The sequence below is a fragment of the Protopterus annectens genome, chromosome 1.part2 (assembly GCF_019279795.1).
Source record: "Protopterus annectens isolate FY-2018-M chromosome 1.part2, PAN1.0, whole genome shotgun sequence".
Taxonomy (NCBI): domain Eukaryota; kingdom Metazoa; phylum Chordata; order Ceratodontiformes; family Protopteridae; genus Protopterus; species Protopterus annectens.
The window spans coordinates 566156967-566181050 of NC_056727.1; the positions used below are offsets into that span (position 1 = coordinate 566156967).

The window sequence follows — 24084 nt, forward strand, 5'->3', positions numbered from 1 at the left end:
ATACACTCCTCCACATGCTACAGTATATGATACATGAGGATGATGCCTGTGATATTCCTAGAGTTTCCCATGCAGGTCACTGAAAGATCCCTGTAACTCAGAAGGTTAAAAATACACATGTCTTAGTACCTATTGGGATGTCCAGAGAAGTAAAAAGAGCTATGCTGGACTTGGAGATGGGCTGTAACAAAATCACTAATAAATATATTTATTTAAATTTCAAAATACCTCTTAAGAAAACAACACTGAGAAGTAGATTCATTATTCAGGCCATTTCAATAATTTAGAATACTATTCCTTGTAAAATAAGAGAATCCAACAATTTTATGATATTTAAAATTCATTGGACTTATGGTGGATGACAAAGTATATGATCCAAGTTTTAAGAGGTCAGTATACTGGTATGACCTCTTGGCCTGAAACACTACATATTATAACTTATAAACTTATGTATTCCCTTCAATTCTGCTTGTTGGGACAACATTTGAAAAGCTCCTGTATGGTCTCCATATTCACACAGAAGCAGTCCATGATCTACCCATCTTGTAGGGCCATTGCATGCAACATCATGAACACTAGCTATGACAGCAGCCATGTTGCTTGGCAATAGCTGTTGCTCTCATAAACACTGCAGAGTCCTGTACCTTGGCATTCAGAACAGATCTAATTTGTGGTGCTGTAATGTGTTTTATAGATTTCTGAATCACTCTACCATGTTTGATGCCCACATTTGCATAATCATCACATCTCATTTGCATCAGGAACCTCATTTCCATGTGATTCTGCAATAATTTGCATAGCTGCATACCATGCTATTTTTCCCCTAGTATAGCCATGCCAGTTGCCTCCACACTGCACTTCAGCTCTATCTACGCCATTTGGCACAATGTTGTATGCTACTTTGTCTCTGAATACCAGCCCAACTCATCCCACTCAAAAGAAAACTATAAGGCAAAAAAAAGCCCATTGCTCACACCAGAATTAAAACAATCGATGAACTAAGAGGTAAAGCTTGGGCTGAATGGTAAGAAAAGGGAAACAATTTGGATAAACATATAGCTTACAAACACTTAAAAACACCAGGTAGAATTAATACCAACACCACAAAATCTATTTTAGGAGTTTACAACTCAAGACAACTAAAATTATTCTGTCCACAATAAAAAAATCTAAGTATCAATAACATATTTCTAAAGACTTTCAGATTTTAAACTCAATACAGACATGTTTATCTGGTAAAAGAAAACATTTCCTCTCTACCATCCCCTATAAATCTCAAATTTATGAATGTATATATCTCAATCAAAATAACCACTATGTTAAGTATTCCAAAATCACACCTAATACTTCAAATCAGTTTATGTTTAGCCAGTTCTGTTAATGTACATGGATAAAGCATTGACTATGACCCAGGCAGCACATGTTCCATTTGTGGAACTGCACCCCTGGAGCTAGGATGGGGAGATTGGGTATGCCTATCCTCAAAGGGGGGTTAGAATGGGGCTTCCCTATGCCATGGTCCTTCAGAGGAGGGATGGCTACATGTGAGCAGTTCTAGGTCATGAATACAGTTCATGTATCCATAAACACTGTACACTTCATCACCATGACCCTGCTGTGAAATGGATTGCATGTTTCTCCAGCCAAGGCGGCTAAATCCTTAAAAATAAAAACCCCTTTATTGCTATGATGCTAATGATGGCGCAAACAACTCTTATGGCTGCCAGGATGACAGCCCCTCTGGAGATCGGGAGGGGGTCATCGTGGTTAGCAGGTACTAGGGCAAAACATATAACAAAAAAATCAGTGCATCACTTAACATTGAAAGAATTGCTTAACAGCATAGCTTACAGTTACAGCTTGGAACAACATACTCTTCATCCAAAACTGTTAAAATAGGGTAAATGCCCTTTGCTAATGACTATCAACGTTTAGCTTGCTTTTCTTAGCCAAGTTTTTCTCTAGAGTTTCTTATGTCCCAGTGCTATTTAATGAACTTAAAACAAACAAAAAAAGGCAGCGAGTAAACTGGTGGCTACAAAACAACAAAAGTAATTTATTATGTTAGCGCTTTCGGAAAGATTAATACCTTTCCTTCATCAGACAATTCCATAAACAAATTAACCTTCCTTTTATAACTTCACTATAATTATTGAATGACGTCATTGTAATCCATTAAAGCATCAATTAAACATGCAAAGCACTTGATGAAGCTGGAACCTGAACCTCTACTTTCATCAAGCCTTATAACTAAGTAAACCCATAAGAACAAGTAAAAACATATATATTTTTAAATACACATATTCACAAAAATTAAACTAAATAAAAAATGAATTAATAAATATATAATTGAATAAGTGAATACGTGAATAAAAACTTGAATAAAAACTGCAAATAGTAGCAAGCTGAAAACATATTTAAAAACCCTCTAAAGTCCATTTTATATGCTAAAATGTATTAATAAATATAATGAATACCAATAAAATCAATCATATCACAAAGTTATAAAATTACAAATTATATGAATGTAAGAAATGTATATAAACTGTATAAAAAATTATTATTTATGAATGAATGAATATACTAAATTTATAAAATATATTAAGTATCTTGTTCTTTATGTATGATCGAACTTTACATATGTTATACATTGTATAAGTTTTACACTTAAATTAAATCTTAAATTTGGAACTTGAAACAAGGTTATCTTTTCAGTGCTAATTTCCTTAGCACACATTTTATAGAGACAAACTTGTTAAGACCAGGATGGACATAGGCTGTAGTTCTAATCTGCCAATGAAGTTAGTGGCATTCTAAATCTAACTGCCACGGACTACCCCTAGGATCTGGTGTCACCTGATGTAATATTACAAACTTAAAATTATGATTGGGGTTATCAGCCAAATGTCTTGTCAAGGCATTAGTATTGTCCCGTTTAGTTATTGCGTATTGATGTTCATAAATACGCTGTCTCAGTTCCCTTTCGGTTTTACCAATGTAAAATGCAAGACAATCTTGGCATAAGGCACATTAAACCACTGCTTTAGATAAACACGAGTGTTTACCTTGAACCTTATAATGAACATTCCTGATCGTTACCTCCTTATCAATACACAAAAACTTGCACTGGTTACATCTTCCACACTTAAACATTCCTTTATTGTAAACATTAACCTTTTTTGTAGGACATTCAAGTAATGCCTTAATATTAGGACCTCTTCTATAGGTGATTTTCGGTTTATCACCCAATAATTTACTCAAACTGGTATCTTCCTTTATTAAAACCCAATTTTAATTAATAATTTCTCTAATTACAATACTATCTAAATTGTAGGTACATAAAAAACTTGTATGAAAGTTCTGAACTTTAGAACAAAAAACATCAGTATTTGGGCTTACTGCACCAGTGGCATTATCAGATTACCTAAAAGAGGCTTAAAAAATCCAGAATTTCTTTTATTAATAACTTCAAATGAAATTTCTTTGATTAAAGAAACAGGATAGCCTCTTTTAATAAACATAGATTCTAAATGAGAACATTCATGTAAAAAGTCATTCTCTTCAGAGATCATTCTTGCCGCCCTCACCATTTGGCCTTTGACAACGGCTCTCTTCTGATGGCGAGGGTGGCAACATGTATAATGAAGGAATGAGTTTGAGTATGTGGGTTTTCTATATATTGTACTATTAAATTTAGCTTTCTCCAAGTTTGTGTGGATATGCACATCCAAAAAACTAATTTGGTCATGTTGAATGTCATATGTAAATTCTAAAAAATTAGTTAAAGATAAAATATTGGAAATAAAGTTTGAAATAAGCTCACAGGGTCCTTTCCAAATAAAAAAAACATATTGTCCTGGTACCGAGTGTACCAGGCAACATTATGTTTGAAAAGATCATTGTTAAATAGGAAGGACTTCTCCCAATGTGCCATCACACAATTGGCAAAGCTACCTCCACAGGGTGATCCCATCACCACTCCTGTCTTTTGGAGGTAGATTTGGCCTTCAAACCACATGAAGTTGTTTGTCAACACTAAATCCAATAAAGTTTCAACTAAATATATACTATCTTCTTTAACTTGTCTTTCGTGCATAAAATCTCTGATCCATTTAAGACCAATGACTTGTGGAATCACCGTATATAGGTCCTTAACGTCTACAGTTAAAAACATATAATCTTGGTGGAAAGGAATTCTTCCTAGTTGTTCTAAAAAACTCCAAGAATCCTTACAGATTTGATTTTCAGCTAATATTAAAGGTTTCAAAACACTATCTACGTATTTGGCACACGCATAAGTAATAGACCCTCCGCCGTCCACTATAGGCCTAAAAGAAGGGTCTAAAACACTTTTGTGTATTTTAGGTGTGCCAAATAACGTAGGTATTCTTGGAGAAATAATAGACAAATAATTGTACAAGTCCATATCTATAGAACTTTCTAGGAACATATCTTGCAATATAGACTTAATTTTACTATAAGCTACATTAAGCTCATTACGACTAACCAGTGCGTAAGAAGGGGAGTTTACAAGTAACATCATTTTACTTATATATTTGTCATGGTCCATTAAAACCAATCCACCCCCCTTATCAGGCTTCATTGCTCTAATTTGACAATCTTGTAATAATATAATAAAGTCATACTCAAAGGAACTAATATTTTTAATAGTTCTCTTTGTAGTATAAGAACTGTGACTTAAAGAGCGCATGTCAATTTTACACATCCTCTCAAATAATAATAAATTAACGAACTAGACACCCTTAGGCAATCAAAACTAATATTAGCTGGTCCTAAAAGTGCATTTAAATTGAGCTTACGAACAAAAAGCTTAAGGTCAATTAAAGTTTTGACCACATTCATATGAGCATCAGGCACAAAAGAAAACCCTTTAGAAAAAAATTCAATAATTTCATGAGGTAATTGCAACGTAGTAAAATTATAAATACAAAAATCATTGCTATGAGTCTTTAAAATCTGGGGCCCCTCATTTAAAAGTTCAGTCACCGACTGCGCTGATTGCGTTTGTTTTTCTGACGCCCTCGATTGTTGTTGTTCGAGTTTGACGTGTTCTGTTGGTAGCGCTGGCCATTGGAAAAAACCTGTTGTCCGCTAGGACCAGGTTGATTTTCATAATCAGAATCCCTTTATTGTTGTACATTAGCGCTGTATGAAGCATTAGAAAAATTATTTTGACTGTTTTTGTTATTATTATACTTATTAATTCTTTCACTTCTACGAACAGCTGGCCCTTGTTGAACATCAGCACCACTGTCAGTTGTCAAGTTAATCGCATTACCCTGGTGCTCATTATCTAATGATTCATGTGATGTAGAATTTGTGCCAAAAGATGACAAAACCACTGGTGGTCTAGGGTAGGCCTTACCCTCTTGATATTGTTGCAAGTCTCTAACTATCTTTTTCTTTTTGCCATTAAGTAATTTACACATAGATGCCTCGGTGCTAGTAAAAATATGTTTGTAATCATAATTGTATTGTAAAAAATCTGAGTGAGATGTGATAATATGTTCCAAAATTTCTAGTTCACTCTTTAAAGAAACAATTTCTGTTTTGTATTGATTTACCAAAACAGTAATGAATTCAAAACCTTGTTTATTAAAAAGTTCCAATAAAGTCTTATGAAAGTCCAATCCTTCCACTAGACCCACTGGATATCTCCATTGCCTTAGGCCCTTAGGGATAATTTTCTTACTCAAACATTCATCCAAATAGGAAACCTCCAGCTGAAGCTTCCTGCATTTATACAGTTTATTATCAAACTCATTTATGCCTGTCATAATGTTATTCATTGCTGCCTCATCTTCTTGTGGTGCAGCATTAGACACAACTTGAGAAAGTGTACTTATTGTCTAAAAAATTAGTCAAAGTAGGCAAAGATCTATTACCTGTTTGTCGAGGTGAATGGATGTCATTTACACTTGCAACAGGCTGCCTACCTTGCCTACCTTGCTGGTACCAGGACGATATGTTTTTTATTTGGAAAGGACCCTGTGAGCTTATTTCACACTTTATTTCCAATATGTCATCTTTAACTAATTTTTTAGAATTTACATATGACATTCAACATGACCAAATTAGTATTTTGGATTTGCATATCCACAAAAACTTGGAGAAAGCTAAATTTAATAGTACAATATATAGAAAACCCACATACTCAAACTCATTCCTTCATTATACAAGTTGCCACCCTCGCCATCAGAAGAGAGCCGTTGTCAAAGGCCAAATGGTGAGGGCGGCAAGAATGATCTCTGAAGAGAATGACTTTTTACACAAATTTTCTCATTTTGAATCTATGTTTATTAAAAGAGGCTATCCTGTTTCTTTAATCAAAGAAATTTCATTTGAAGTTATTAATAAAAGAAATTCTGGATTTTTTAAGCCTCTTTTAGGTACATCTGATAATGCCACTGGTGCAGTAAGCCCAAATACTGATGTTTTTTGTTCTAAAGTTCAGAACTTTCATACAAGTTTTTTATGTACCTACAATTTAGATAGTATTGTAATTAGAGAAATTATTAATAAAAATTGGGTTTTAATAAAGGAAGATACCAGTTTGAGTAAATTATTGGGTGATAAACCAAAAATCACCTATAAAGAGGTTCTAATATTAAGGCATTACTTGAACGTCCTACAAAAAAGGTTAATGTTTACAATAAAGGAATGTTTAAGTGTGGAAGATGTAACCAGTGCAAGTTTTTGTGTATTGATAAGGAGGTAACGATCAGGAATGTTCATTATAAGGTTCAAGGTAAACACTCGTGTTTATCTAAAGCAGTGGTTTAATGTGCCTTATGCCAAGATTGTCCTGCGTTTTACATTGTTAAAACCGAAAGGGAACTGAGACAGCGTATTTATGAACATCAATATGCAATAACTAAACGGGACAATACTAATGCCTTGGCAAGACATTTGACTGATAACTCCAATCATAATTTTAAGTTTGTAATATTACATCAGGTGACACCAGATCCTAGGGGTAGTCCGTGGCAGTCAGATTTAGAATGCCACGAACTTCATTGGCAGATTAGAACTACAGCCTATGTCCATCCTGGTCTTAACGAGTTTGTCTCTATAAAATGTGTGCTAAGGAAATTAGTACTGAAAAGATAACCTTGTTTCAAGTTTCAAATTTAAGATTTAATTTAAGTGTAAAACTTATACAATGTATAACATATGTAAAGTTCGATCATACATAAAGAACAAGATACTTAATATATTTTATAAATTTAGTATATTCATTCATTCATAAATAATAATTTTTTATACAGTTTATATACATTTCTTACATTCATATAATTTGTAATTTTATAACTTTGTGATATGATTGATTTTATTGGTATTCATTATATTTATTAATACATTTTAGCATATAAAACGGACTTTAGAGGGTTTTTAAATATGTTTTCAACTTGCTACTATTTGCAGTTTTTATTCAAGTTTTTATACACGTATTCACTTATTCAATTATATATTTATTAATTCATTTTTTATTTAGCTTAATTTTTGTGAATTTGTGTATTTAAAAATATATATGTTTTTACTTGTTCTTATGGGTTTACTTAGTTATAAGTCTAGATGAAAGTAGAGGTTCAGGTACCAGCTTCATCAAATGCTTTGCATGTTTAATTGATGCTTTAATGGATTACAATGACATCATTCAATAATTATAGTGAAGTTATAAAAGGAATGTTAATTTGTTTATGGAATTGTCTGATGAAGGAAAGGTATTAACCTTTCCGAAAGCGCTAACATAATAAATTACTTTTGTTGTTTTGTAGCCACCAGTTTACTCGCTGCCTTTTTTTGTTTGTTTAAAGTTTAGTTTGTTTGTGCTATTTAATGAACTGCTACCCTCCTCATCCCCCCCTTCCCACTTATAACTTTCACTGCATGGTTAAAACATGATCAATGACTGACTAACAATCCCTTCAGATGGCATAGCAAATGTCTTCAGCACTGTATAACATATGCAATAGTTAATTTATGCTGTTTAGTATCTATACATTTTTTGGTTTTCTGTATTTAGGTTCATTTATACTGTGTAACAGAAAGCATGTTATTCTCTGTACATTTGATTGCTTTGTATGAAATCCTTATGTTTTGGTATACAGTTGCTCTAAACATATTTTATAGCTATGACTAGCACCTGGATCATGAAAAACAAATCAATTAGTCATCTAATTAATTGTTCAACTAATAAACAGGTCCTGCAACAGAAATACTTCAGAAAACGTCTATAATCAAATGTTCAAATATATTAAAAAATACAATATTTTGAATAAGAAATAACACAGATTCCACCCAGATCTAGTGCTGTAATTGCCATTAATGACAGATTGATTTAAATATTAAAAATATAGATCAATGACCTACGATCAGGAACTATCTTTACTGAACAAAAGTGAGCATTTGAAAATGCTGATCACATCATACTTGTACAAAAACTAGGAAATGTGGTTTCTCAAATAATGCTCAAAAACAGATTAATAACTATTGTTCAAATACAACATTCATAAGTATTTATCATCATACGCAGTCAAGTGTAAGCTCCTTTTTCTAAAGGTATGACTCAGGAGTCAGTGCTCAAAACTTTATTACTCTCAATATTCCTCAGCGGCAGGCCCTAAGATTTACAACAGATAAATAGTATTTTATATTCAGACAAGATAATTATAACAAAAGCCCACAAATCTTCTCATACATTAAACAAGGTAATCCAAAATAGCTGAATGTGCCTAGGTCTGTGGCACATAGGGATGGAGCCCTGACAGTAACCCAGGCAACCAGGGTTCAGTTAGCAGCCCTGACACTGGAGGAACCAGGCAAGCAGGGAGACGAGTGATGAGGTTTGGCTTTCTCACGTCTCCCAAAGTGGAAGAGGGATGTTTACATGTGGGGGTGCACTTGCAGGCACAAAGGGATGGTGTGATTTCTCCAGTAGAGAATAGAAAGAATATGTCCTATGCTTCTGTAGAAAAAGTAGTGATGCTTACTGGCAACATCCCTTGCAGAAATAAGGGACAACCATCATGGCTAGCCCACTAAATATCCCCTTCCCTTGTACCCTTGTATTGCTGAGCATGTGCAGGGGACATACGGTAGTAAAGGAAAAAAACTTGAATCTTGATGGCTGCCTCAGTGATAGCCTCCCTCATTTAGCTAATGGGAAACAAAATGAGCCAGTAAACCAAGAGATGGACTGATGGTTGGCAGGCAGCAGGAGCAAAATAATGCAAAAAGATAAAAAAAAAAAAAAACAGCATGCATTGAAATCAGCTATATATAAATATGGATGATCTATCAACCACAAAAGGCTACAATGATGCTATATGGAATGCCACAAAAACTATCCACTGCAAATGCTCCATTAAAGACCTACTTGGCAATACCTTCCCAGAATAAACTACAAGAAAGTACATTGAAGTAATTATTGAACAATTTTGTCAAGTTTATACTGAATTCCAGTAAAAAAGCACTAACTCAATGTAAAGCTGTACAAAGAATAGATCAGTTTCTAAATAAAGAATATGGCAGGCTATAACCCTCAATGTATTACTCAGCAAGCTTGAATACAGACTGCCTATTATATTCTTGCTTTCTTTACCACAGAGAACTTGTGTCCACAGATCACAGACCTGGAGGATACAAACTAATAAAATAAAAGACCAACTCACCATTTCACAAAAACTGAATTGTGTGTGTTCATCTTATAATAAAAAATACTTCTTTAGAATTAATTCTTCAGAAATAATTTCTGTAGGAGTCTTTTTTATTATAAGGCAAGAGCACTGAATAAACTTTCAGTGAAATGGTGACCTGGTCTTTTATTTTTTAAATATTTATGCACTGTGCACAAAATATAACTGTACTTCAAAAAGAGAAAAGAATAAATAAATAAATAAACCTAAACATTTATAAACCTAGCAAACATCACTGTATTACAAAAGAAGAAGCAAACATGCTGCCAATGACATACAGCTACAGTACTTTCCTCCAAAATTGCCTAACAACATATTACCCAGTAAATGCCACTGTTCTCCTCAAAAGAGCAAATTACAGTTAGGAAACATCCTCTATACTTTGTGTAACCATGAAGGTATCTGGTTCCATGTGTCAAACTATTCATATGCACTACAGTAAATGCAAAAGCATTCATGAAAATTGCTCCAACAAGCTGAAACAACATCCCCTGCTAAAAGAAAATTACTGCTATTCATGAATGTATATGCATGTGTCATATTCCTAAGTTAAAACATTATAATTTCACCTCTGCTAAGTAAAACCTTTAAATCTACTAAAAAAAAAAATAATAAAAAAATAACAAATGCCTTCTTCATCTGCTGATTCTGACATGTATATGTTGAGTAGACGGTATATATGGGCCTACTTTGTTTCATTGAAAGCTCATTTCACTGAATTTCAACTTACCCTGACCAAATTGCTACAAGCTCAAATTACTGAAAATTCATTTCACTGAAGTGAAGTATTGGCGCTGTATATAGCACTGTAAGGCAAGTGAAGGTATATGCCCTCTTCCCCACTGTAGTGCGATTCTGGAGTTAGTATATATAGTTGGGGGAGAGGTGTGGGAGGCTTAGCCCCCCACTTAGTTTGGGTATATATTGATTCTGGAAAGTGTTAGTCATTGGTATTGTTAAGTATGCATGTCTATGGTTTAAAATGTATTGTTCTGAAGCTTTCGGTGAAATATAATAAAAAAACAAAGTAGGTGGGTGGCTATGCCCCCCCACCCCATAACTATATATATATACTAACTCCAAGATCACACTACAGTGGGGAAAAGGGCATATACCTTTTACTTGCCTTATAGTACCCTACACAGTGCCAGTAATTCACGTCAGTGAAATGAGATTCGATGAAATGAGTTTTCAGTAATCAGAGCTTTCAGCAAATTGATCAGGGTGAATTCAAATTCAGTGAAATGAGCTTTCAATGATACAAAGTAGACCAGGGTGTGTGTGTGTGTGTGTGTGTGTGTGTGTGTGTGTGTGTGTGTGTGTGTGTGTGTGTGTGTGTGTGTGTGTGTGTGTGTGTGTGTGTGTGTGTATATATATATATATATATATATATATATATATATATATATATTTCAAATTATCAGACTAGTATAATACACTTATGTATTACAAACATGGATATCTGCTTGAGTTGGTGGTAGCTCTGGTGGATGTAAAAAGATCCCACAGCACCTATCAAAAAGAGTATTTTTTTATATATATACATTACATATTGTTTATATATTTACAAATCTCTATACATTACAAACTTCAATTTAAGCATTCCCCCACCTATTTTATCCACAACCAAAACATTATTTTCTCCAGTATCTTTGCCAAAGCCCATTTTCCACTGTATTTAATTTCACTCATCTCTTGTTCCATGTAGTCCATGAAACATAAAATATTACTCTGTCCATTTTCTTCACTTCCTCCTGTTTTTGTGGACCATAATAACCAAATTATATTATGTCCATATTTATTTGCTCAAATTTTAACAATCTTTTCACTTTATTATGTTTACATATTTCTTCCCACAAATTAAGTCTTTCACATTTCAAAAACACATGTTCAATAGTCTCAGATTCTCCACATGTATTACATAGTTCATCTTGCCTTTTCTTGTATAGCATGTTTGTCTTAACCGGCAATTTTCTAATAGACAATCTCCATAAAAAATCATTATATTCTTTAATCTTTTTATAGTTATTATATTTCATTATTATGGCTTTTTTCTTATCTGTTTCTAAATCTTTCCATGGATCAATGCAATAAAATATTTTCATAATATTTAAGTACTATTCATTTCTATTTTTCTCACATATATTCTTTTTTATTTTCTATAACACAAGTTTGTTTTGGTACTCTTTCATTTCTTCATTCACAGTGCTTTTAATTCTTTTTTTAACTTCCATTTCTTCCCACAATTCTTTGTATTTTTAATATAGTATAATTTCTATCAAGTTTTTATTTTCCTTCATAATTCCTTTTAATACCTTATATAAAATTAAAGATGCTGCATATACTATTGGGTTTATTAATCCCAATCTTCCTTGCTCTTCTTTCATATATAGGACCCATCTCTTAACTGGATTCATTCCTGAGCCCCATATAAAAGAAAATACAATCATGATTAGTTCCTTTTCATACTTAATAGGAATCATATAGATGTTAGCAACATAAGCAATTTTTCCTATTACCATGGTGTTCAACAAGTGTGCATTTTCCTATATGAAAATCTATATGATTTCAAAAAAATAGACATATCCTTTACTTCTTTGAGTACATTATCCCATTGTTATCTGTATTCATTCCTTCCAAATATTATTCCTAATATAGCTATATATTTTTCATTCAACTCAATACCTCCTATCATACCTTTGAAATCAAATCCTTTATTTTTCTCTTTATTTATACTTAAACCATTTTTTTTAATTTATACTTAATACTTTATTTTTAACAGTTAATACAATATCATCTGCATAGTTATACATTATTGGCAATCATACTTCCTTCATCATTTTGTACCCAACATTACTTGTCATTTTATTAATTTCCTTCACTATTAACACTCATAGCTAATGAGAAAAATTACACTACTAGCTGGGAAGCCCTGCTTTATTTCACATTCTATTTTTATTTCTTCCCCAAACCAGCCATTTACATTTAGTTTCACATAGTTCCTTTTATAAAAAGATTTTATTACTTGTAATATTTGTTTTTTGCTTACATTATATACCTGCACAATTTCCCATAACAATTTATATTGAATATTATCTTAGGCTTTACTTATATCCCCTATCATAACCTTCACTTCTACATTTTTATTTATGATATCATCGATTATTTCTCTTATTATCCATAATAACTCTTGACTTCCTTTTCATTTTCTTCCAAATACATTTTGGAATATATTCTATCCTTTTTTTGTAACATTGTTGTTATTATTCTCATAAAAATGTTATAATCCACATTATTCAATATATAGGTCTGCAATTTTTTTATCTCCTCTTTATTTCCCCTTTAAATACAAATTTTATAACTCCTGTACATATCTCTTTCTATTTAATTCCAGTTTCTAACCATTCAGTCATAACTTTTATAAAAATAATTTTTGACACTCCTTCATTTCTTTATACATACCATATTCAATTCCATGCAGTCCTGTTGCAGAATTCATGTTAATATCTTTTAAAATTGTATTCAATTATTTTAGTTATTTTTTGTTCTAAATACTCATTATCTTTATTATTTAATTTTTCACCTTTATAAATTTGTTCTGTTTTCTTCTTTTAACAAATGATTCCAATATATATTCTTCAATTATTTTGTATATTCCTTCTTGCTGTCTTATTTGATTACCTTTCTTATTTTTAATTCTCTTATTATTTTCCTACCTTTATTTTATTCAAATATGGTGCTACTTCTTTATTTCCTTGTAAACAATATTTTTCTTTATATAAGATGTTAATTTTAATTTGATTCATTTTATATATTTCTTTTTCTTTTTCATAATTTTTTTTTCTGTAATATGTCTTTGAATGTTTCTTAATTTAATATATCTTTCTTTTTCTTTTTTTCTTTTCTTCCTTATACACTCTAAAAATACTTTTATATATATTTTTTAAATGAAGCCATCAAATAGTCCAATTCTCATAAAACTCGCTCATATTCATATAATTTTTCCACAATTCCATAAGTTCTTTTTTTCTCTTCTAAATCTAATTCCTTTTCGTTAATTCTCTTTATTCCTTTTCCTAGTCTTATATATTGTTCATTTTCCCATACTTTAACCCATATAGCCACGTGATCTGAAAATCCATCATACTTAATTCCGTTTTTTTACTTTTAAATTTTCAGATATTACAAAATAATCAATTTCTGTCCTAATGTCATTCCTTTTGTAGGTCCAGTGTTTTTTCTCCCATACACTTAACTTTCTACTTCTCATAATTTCTTTAACCATTTTAACATCACTATTGCTCTTATTTTTTCTTAAATTACAATTAAAATCACCCACCAATGTAATGTCCATATTTACACAAACATATTCAAGAATATTTTAACCATCACTTCTCTCTCTCTCTCTCTTTTTATGTATGCATACAAAGCTGTAGGGGTGGCTGCGGTGGTGGAGCAGTTAGCATTGCCACCTCACAACAACAGGTTCTCCAGTTCGATCCTCGGCTGGGGTGCCTTCTGTGCAGAGTCAGCATGTCCTCCCTGTGGTCACATGAGTTTCCTCCAGGTGCTCCGGTTTCCTCCCACATCCCAAAGACATGTTGTAGGTGGATTGGACACTCTAAATTGGCACTAGGCATGAGTGCGTGCATGTGTGTGCCTTCTGTGGAAGGTTGGGCACCGGGCTGGCAACTCGACACCATAAAACTCTACTGCCAATCATGAGCGGACAGGTGATCCACTTTGGCAACCCCTAACCGGGAAAAGCCAAAAGAAGAAGAAGATGCATATAAAGCTGTAATTCTATACACATATTTTTCCATCTCAAGTCTAGTACCATAATTCATCCTAGTTCCACTACAGTTACATCTAATAGTTTAATGCTTTCTTGACATAATATACATATGCCTGAGCACATTTCTTTCCCCATGTTTCAAACTACTGCATAATTCCAAAGTTTTTCAGTTTGTGTTCTTTCTTTCTCTGTTAATAATCTGATATCTTCTAAAACAATAATATGTGCATCTACTGCAGCACACCATTGTAATATGCCTGCTGTCCTCTTAAGATTTTTCATACTGTTCCCATTTAAAGCTAATATTTTCAGCTTTTAAGAACAGTTAGTGTAATAAAATATTTACCCTTTCCTTTCTTATTTTCTCTAAGCATTATATTTTTAAAATTTATTTTCCTTTCTTTAACTCTTTTCCCTATCAAATTATTTTTATTTCTTATTGTACATCAGTCAGCTTCTTCCTTACTTGTCTCCTCTGTTTTTTTTTCCCTGTTACTTTCCTTAACTTCATGTACAACCTCTCTATCAGTCACATATTTTGTACATTTTCTTGTATAACACATTTTCTATTGTTTTCTCCTGTATAACTTCAATTTCATTATAATTTTCTTGCACATTCATTTCATATTCTAGCCAAGAATGACCAGTAGTCACATCTTTGCACTTTAAATCACATTTTTTGCATTATGCCCTGTCTTACCACATAAATAACATCTTTTTTATCACATTCACTGACTAAGTGATCATTTTTCCACAAAAATAACAAGTCTTTGGTTGACCCCTGTATTTCACAAACCCCCTATTACCATGAGCATTAATAATGCTAGGTACAGACATAACATTATCATTTTCCATTTTCAGTATTACTGCACATTCCCATCCCCCAGTCAATAGTCCACTTTCATCATATATGTTTGCAGTGTCCATTAGTTATTTACATATACTTAATAAATGTTCTTTTAATTCTTTTGCTTCAACTTCAGTTCTAAACTGGATCATTATTCTTTTTGTGTTTGTTTGTAAAAAGCTTGCACCACATATTCTGACCATGGATAAATATTTTTCTTTTGTTCATATGCACTCAAACATTTTTCCATGGCCTTCCCAGTCTCAAATATCAAGTCACAAAAAGTCTCTTAATTAAAATAAATGCTCTTACCTCTTTTGCTTTGACTCCCAGAGGTGCTATGACACAGTCCCAAACCTCATACCTGTGCAAACTTTCTTCTTTCTTACTGCTCACATGCACTGCATAGTTCTTTTTTTTTCTTTTATTTCTTCTTTCTTATTTGTTCCTTCTCCAACAGTATGTGCATATGTCTTTTGTCTCTGAAACATTTTCTGGCATATTCTCTTTTTCTGGAAAGCCAGAGGCTGGGTAAAAACACAAAACACTGGAGACACCCAAAAGAGGCCAGTTCAGCAGCAATAAAAATCACACCACATCAAAGTGATTTAGCACTTTTGTTCACTTTCCTTTTGGAAATTCTTCTGAAGAAGTTCCAAAAGTAAAGTGAACAAAAGCACTAAATCACTTTGGTGTGTTGTGAATTTTAATATTCTCCTCTTCTTTTTTTTTCTTCTATTTTTTCATGATGTCACTCCATGAAATTGCTGCTCCACTTTCTGCCTCACTTTGGTTTACCATTTCTTCCAAATAATCATCCTGAACCCCCCCCCCCCCCGGATTGGAAGGCTGTAATTATGCATTTTTCAGAGGTAGCTGTCTCTCCTTCAAACAATATCATCTGAAAGTTTTCCTCTGAATCCATCTCTGTTTCAGCTACAATCTCCTTTTCCTTCATAATCTCCTTTTTCTCCAATGTCACTGTTTTTTCTGCACCCACATAATCAGAACAAAATCTGGTAGTGATTCTACAATTTTGACTAAATTTTCAGTAACTTTCATTCCAGTTTCAGCACAAGCTAAATCAGCCATGTTTTCTCCCTGTTTCTCCTGGCCACCTGCATGCCTGGAGCAGGAACAGGAAGTAGAGTTGTGTCACATACAAATGCTTCCCCCTACTACCAAGAGTAGAGGAAGTTCCTTGATGCCATGGTCAAATTTCCCCTAGTAGTATAAATATCACCTCAGATATCACCTGAAAAGAAGCTCTTAACTCAGTGGTACTAACCCGGTCAACAAAGGATAAATAAATAAATAAATAACTATTTTTATGACACAGCGTATACATTATTAGAGATTTTTCTGTGTTCAGCTCATGTCTTGATTAATTCATAAAACTTTTTTGTCTGATGTTATTGTGACTCTCTTACTCTCTTTCAATGTTACATATGTCTCTAGCTACACAAGGTCTTGCTAAAAAGCCAAGGTCATGCCTGAAAAGGGTCCTTAGTTCTGGTCACCTTCACAGTTAATGTTAAACTTAATAATGACCACGTTGCCTTCCTCTTATTTCCTGAGAAGTGGACACTACAGGATAGGAAGAGGGATGACACTTAGATAATGATGTCTATTTTAGTAGTGATGTCTATCAGAGCTGCGAGAGGGTACATTGTGTTTAACAATTTTACAATGTTATGGAGGAGTTGCTTCCTTACAGATAGTGCCAACATCTGTGATTGAGTAGGCACTTTAAAATATGTTCACAGGGTCCACGTAGTCTGCCTGTTTAATTCTTTTTAGCCAGTGCCCTCCTGCAGTATCTGAATGATTTTCAGGGTGATCTGGAAATAACAGAGACACTACAAAGGATAAACCTCAGCATCCATGAGATGTTTAATTAGAGTAATATCTAGGATGACTTTTTATACATGACATGCTGATTCCCTGTAGCTATGCAGTAACATTTAAAGCAATAAACCCTACACATAGTACACTCTCTTTTCATCTAGTTATAAAATATATGTATAGTCATACACCTAAGCATTGCATTATGCTGGTCATTTTAATCAACCTTAACATTTACCTAAACAAGTTATTAAAAAAACCTATATATATATATATATATATATATATATATATATATATATATATATATATATATACTTAAAGAGAGAGATGACATTTTAATAAATTCAGTACTTCATTATTTATGATTAACTCTCAAACTGTCCATTCATCTGTTAGGTTTCGTCAGTGGTCTAAGTCTACAGAATTTTAATGATTGTTTAATCTGTAGATAGCTGACTGTCATTTTGGGACAGTCCTTGCTGTGTTACAGCTTTTCCTAGATGCATGCTTTGAGAAGTCTTTCTCTGCAGCTAGTGGAAATTCAGTTGTCATAGTCTCTGTTGTCTCACAACAGTGCTGGTCAGGATAGTTCTGGCTGTTGTTTGACATTGAACTTCAATATATTTTCTTATGTAAACACCTGTACTTCCTCTTACCCAGTGTACTATCTTCTACAAGAAAAACAAAGAATCTTGATTCAACTGCTTAATCAACTACTTCATGTCCAAACTGTTGACTTTACTACAATACATGAACCACTCATACAACAAGACACACAAACCAACCTCACAAATCATTATACATCCATTCACTCAAATGCATAAAAATAATACAAAACACTTCTAACATGGGGGTAGGAAAGACTCCCTAGCGCTTTACAGGGGTGAAGTCACTCAAAAAACTTACCAAACTAATTCCAAGCTCATCCTTTTTTTTCTGTTCACATATAAGCTTATTAAGCCCTCCAGTTTTAGTTTAAGGATGAAGTATCATCCTTCTGTGCTGTTCCCTGATATACCATGCCAACCCTGAATCACATCACATTTCTTTCAATGTTTTTCTCTGGCCTCTGTTTTAATAACATCTACTCTACTGTCTAGTTTATTGATTGTTACACAGAGCCACTTAAGATTAGGATTTTTGAACAAAAGTAAAATCCTGAAGTGTGTCCCAAAACTAAGTGTTCAGTATTATCAAATCAATCAAAAGAAATTGAATGTGCTCCATCAATATCTTGTCTTAGTTGGCTCTCAGAAGTGAAGCTAGAGACACCCACTTAAGGTTTCATAATATTTTAGTAATATGTATGCTTCTTGAAGATCTGTTCAGATTACCAGGGGGTATAATATGGCCTCGTTTAATCTTACCCAATAAGCTTGTAAAAAACCTGTCCAGGTACTGTGATGACAATGTTGATGAGTTTTTATTCAATGGTTAACTGCCAATAGATACTTTTCCTCCAGTTCTACCTCAGTGGTGATTATTTTACATTATTCATTACATATGGACCTACTACATTATTTATGATTTTATCAGGTCTGTTTTTTTATGAATTGATTGAATCCTCTGTTGTGCCCCTTTCAGTATCCTGGAACCAAACTTCACTGACAATTTTAAAATGAATCTAGTATGTGATAGGATGTTTTCTCTTTCTGACATTTTTCTGAAAATGCACATGTATACATTATCTTTAAATTGTTAACATTTCTAGATTTTGCCCCTTATGGGGCATTCCTTGCTTTGAAATAAAACACAGTTTTTATGAAAAAAGCTGACTCTCTTTTCTCCTTATGTTACCAATGGACCCTATCATTTGGGTATTTATTATAAAACCTGTTAAGTCCAAAACTTCTACCCATTAGCAGGCATGCTACTTTTGAAGTTACTGTTAACCATGATAAATTTATATATGTTCATAATGTTTGTACAGTCATAGAAAAAAGTTACATCTGTTGATTAATTGTTCATTTTTTTTTGTAATTCCCATGAAATCTGAAAATTTCTCCAGTATATTTTGTTTTCAGACTGACACCAAATATCACCCCTTCCATCATCTATTAAAACCCAAGTTATCCTCTGATTTCTTTAAAATTAAAATATGTAATGCTTACTTTGCAACACACGACTGTCCTCTACCATTCTCCACTTCTGAGTTTTGACAATAGCACTTTGAACTAGAAATTACATTTTAATTATTATTTAATTTGCTTTCTGATGTAGCTGTGCCCTATTAGCTACAAAGAAGTTTAAAATTGTTCTGTGTTTGACTGATTCCAATTTTGCCTTATCCCTTATTGTTACCCCAAGAAAATGGATGCTACATCCACTGCTAGGATATATGAACATCAAGCATACAAATCTAATAGAAATGTAACAAATAAGCAAAAGCTCCAGTATAATTAATGTGGCTTTTCTTTCTCTCCTAGGTGTTATAGCATATTCGATTGGCATTGCATGGGCAGTCCAAGATGAGCTGGAAGCCATTGCAACAGACCCTGACAAGGAACATGCCTTCTTTGTTGACGAATTTGACAATCTCTACAAATATGTATCAAAGATTATCCAGAACATATGCACAGAGTTCAACTCCCAGCCACGGAACTAATGAGCTGAAGTGTGCGATTACAGTACGTCATCCCACCGATGTTAATAAATAGTGTTTAGAACATGATTACAGGGGTTAGATGGAAGAAGACAGCTTCTGACTTCAGAATTCTGTTAATTCTTGACTTTTGGGAATGTCTGGATGCTGTCAGAAATTGTTCTCATTCCCTTTTGTAGTTCAGTACTTAGTCTGTACTAAAGAAAAAGCACAAGTATAACCCTGAACTGGAAATGGAGTGACCTCAGCTAAAATAAATCATCTGTATTTCTAGTGGTTGACAGAAGCAGTGTAATGTATTGCCTCGTTAGTTAGTTACCCGGACGTAGATCTCTTCTTGAACATGTTTCCATCAGTTTTATTTGTGTACACTCTTCTAAATGAAACAAGTAACCTGTGAAATGCTTTCCTTATAGGCTCAAAGAGTGACAAAAGCACTTCAGTTCATTCAGTAAGGTTTTTATCTGTAGGAACTAATTTCCAGTTATGAAGAAACAGGATTGCAGTGGATAGTAGCTATGATTCAATACTTAAGCTAAGTATGGCTGCTCCCCCCATACATTGGGAACAAGGTGGAAATTATCTTCACCTCAAGTAGATGACCCAGCATCAATTAGCCATCTATCTGTTGGTCCTCAATTGTCATACAGTTGAATTTCCCCTTCAAACTAACATGTAAAGCAAGTCTTTCTTTCATATGTGTAGAGCAGAAGGTTACAACTCAGCCATAAAAATACAGAATATGAATGTTGACAGAAGGTGGCAAGGAGATGTGTGGGCACAACTCCTTTCTTTCCCATCTCTAACAATTTCAATTATGCAAATTAATCAGCTTAATTTTTGTTGCTCTCAACAAATAAATAGGTTTTCAAATCTTTTACTGATCTGCAAAGTGGTCTTTCCTCCTCCATTATGGCCAATATGAGGTGCTTTTAAGGTAAACTATTATGCATTGGGGATACAATGACAAATGGATGGCAGTGAATGCCTCAGATAGCAATATGCAGGAGGGAGTGATCATAATTGTTAACTGCACTTTAGCTGCAATGATAAGAGATATAAATCTTTTGTATATCAGTAGCTCATCTTATTTAAGAGCTGCAAGAAAAAACATATACCACCTTTTGACAGCTGAGTATGAGACCTCTGTTCCTTTTATCATATTTATTTATGAAAAGATAACATGGCTTCACAGGGTCTGCTTTTCTGTAGTTGACTTTAGACATGAAATAAAAGTTTTCTGAAAAAGTTCCATCTCATTTCACATTAAGATAAGCAGAACTGAAAGAAATCTGGTAACTTTTGCAGACTCTACAACTGGAAGGGCCCTTTAAATGCTCTTCACCTTTGACTTCCCAGATAAGCTGAAAAAGCTAAACTGTCATTTGAGGTTCACTTGATACTGAAAAAATATTTTTCTGACAGCATATCATAGGCTGACAGCTAAGTAAACTGCAAAAAGGTACACAGAATGCAAAAAAAGAAAGAAATCAATATTTATTCAGTAGGCATTCCAGAAGATAAACAATTGCATATAACATAAATATAAAACCTGACTTTCTTTCTGGGGCCCTAAGCATATGAATTAATTCACACATCAGGGTAATCGTTTACACACCCAGGTTTTTGAAATACTTATAATTTTCTTTCAATATAGTAGATGAGATAATGTAAAGGCTGTATAATCTTTAGGCATGTCACCTGCATGGCTGCTTCTGTGACGTAGATAGCAATTTCATTCTATAAGTGTGAGACCTCTGTAAATATAAAACTAAATCAGTCAAGGGTCAGTCATAATTATTCCTTCCTCTACTGCAAAACATATGTTGTGTTACATAGCAAGGAATATTATGACTGCATTTGGAATATGCAGTATTTAAATGCAAGCACCTTGGTCATATATAGTAAATCTTACTATTCCACATATTGAGTGGGCACTGATCCATTAGCATTATTGTTGATATAGTGAAAATACTAATAAACAGACTCCTGGGTCTTGTTGGTTGAAACACGTTTCAAGTGTTCCCTCACAAACTGCTTTAAGAAATCATTGGCTTGTACCCTGGTACTTTCATGGGACACCACCTAAACACTAAACAGCACACTGACTAGACCCAAGGTGTGGCTTAGTGTATATTCAAAAACATGCAATCAGATTACTATTCCCAGTATACTAAACACCAGCGCCATGGTAGCACAGCACCAGCGCCATGGTAACGCAGCACCAGAACGTGCTCTGTCCATACACGGTGGTCAAAATGCAGCAGTCATTAAACAATAGCACTGGGTTACTGTACCCTGGAATTTATTGTGTTCTGCTATATAGGTCCGACAACTAAAGCACCACATGTTGATTTACGGCTAGGAATGGCTGTGTGAAGGCATACCACACCTGGTCTTCTCATCAAAATCAGCAGGACATATCATATGCAGGATGAGACCTGTGCTATGAAACAAATCAGAAATAAAGAATAAGTGGAAATCTAACCTTAACAGAGGAAAACCATGTCATGCATAGTATATTTATGATGTATTATGGTGTTATACCTTTGTACTATAAAACGTTTACATTTGTAATTTAAATATAATATGTTGTAAAGGCAGTGGGTTTGCTATTATGATGTTACAGGTAACTGTACTATTCTAAAAGGCACCAGTCCCGATGTCATAAAAATAGATCTGTCTTAATGGGTTTAGTTTCTCTGCTAAGTATTAAAACACTTTACTGCATGCTTGCTTTCTTTTGTTTAAGTTTCATTTGGTGAATGCTTTATAAACCTGATAGAAGTTGTAGCCATTTTAAAAGCAAGGTCGTAACCCTAGGATGTAGAATGTATGCGCTAATAACTTCCTGACATTTACGTTTTTTTCCTTTTTTCTTTTCTTTGATTGCCTATGCACCTTTGCTGCTCACAGCTGCATAACAGAACGCATTCTGTTAGATATGCAGGAAGATGTTAGAACTCACCTGATGCAGCGATGACCTGAGGACTTTCATTGTGTTCTTAGCGTGAACTAAAAATTGCTTTGCATGTGTTGATCATGAGCACCCCTACAATGCCAGATTTTAAAAATACCCCAAATATAGCTTATGTATATTTCATAGATAATCAAAATATTACTGTTACTTCTACCTGTAAATGCATACAAAATAAAGGGTGTATATGGAATTAACTTCTAATGCCATCTATGAAAAAATGAAAAAACCATCTCTCTGATGCACGTATAACATAAAAGCCTGTAAAAATAAATACTTTTTTTTTTCATTTTACTTTGGAATATATTACAGCTGTAATGTTTCTTTCAGAAATGACTCCACACTGTGCATACAGAAAAGAAAACCAAGTTAACATACCTATCCAATGTATTTAAATGTAGAATTTTAGTAAAGTGAGGTTCTAATATTCCAAAGTCAACCAGACATATGCATTGGCAGAATTTGTTTCTTGTTTTTTGTGTCATCTTTCTCTCTTTCCATGTACTTTCATATTTTACTAATTAACAAAAATATTTAATTACAGCAAATGTTTCTGAGTGAATGCTCAATTAATTTATATATACATCTTTACCAGAGAAAGGTTGTCTTTTTTTTTCTACAAATATATAAATGTGTTAACATTGGAAACAAGAACTTCTGTTGTAAAATGTATGTGCTGCACTAAGCTTTTTACTATATAATTTTGTAAAATATTTTGCAATAAAATCAATAGAAAGTATAAGTTTACCTTGTCTTTACTTTTGATATATTTTAGCCCTGTCATTTTATTTCCATTTAATCAGATACTGCCTTTTCTATTTTGTCTGAGAAGGCCAATGCCTGATGCATATTCAGTAAATTATTTTGACATATTTTGTTTTCCAGGAACAAGATGTGTCAGTTCTCTATAAAAATGCACAGCAGTTATATATAGTGTAACAGCCACAAAAAGCAGAATTTACTTAATTATGCATTCATCTGTACTGTTGGAGAGACTATGCTTTTCATCATAATAAAACATTTTACCAGTGTCATTTTACAAATATGGGATTTTAAAAAAGGAAGGGCAATTTTGTGTGTCATCCGTCTGCATTCTTTAAACCTAAACAAGCTCATTCAAACTACTAACGTTTTTTTCTTAGCTTATAAAATACAAAGGCAGACAGAAGATTTACAAGACACATATAAATATGGACAGAAATCAGAAAAACAATAGATGCATTCCAAAATGCATGCCATTTGCTGTAGAATGCTAGTATCAGGAGATATCAGAAGAGAATGATGCCACAGTATAAA

General features: G+C 33.3%; 1 protein-coding gene across 3 annotated transcripts in view; it reads left to right on the forward strand.

Annotated features, from left to right (window-relative positions):
- Positions 1-23527, forward strand: part of VIT (vitrin) — a 1072224-nt gene extending 1048697 nt beyond the window's left edge. For all 3 annotated transcript variants that reach the window (XM_044057778.1, XM_044057780.1, XM_044057779.1), the window contains 2 exons: positions 19636-19836; positions 22728-23527. In XM_044057778.1, the coding sequence (XP_043913713.1) occupies positions 19636-19814 (179 nt within the window). In that variant the 3' untranslated portion in view covers positions 19815-19836; positions 22728-23527. The remainder of the gene's footprint in view (positions 1-19635; positions 19837-22727) is intronic.
- The last annotated feature ends 557 nt before the right edge of the window (positions 23528-24084 follow it).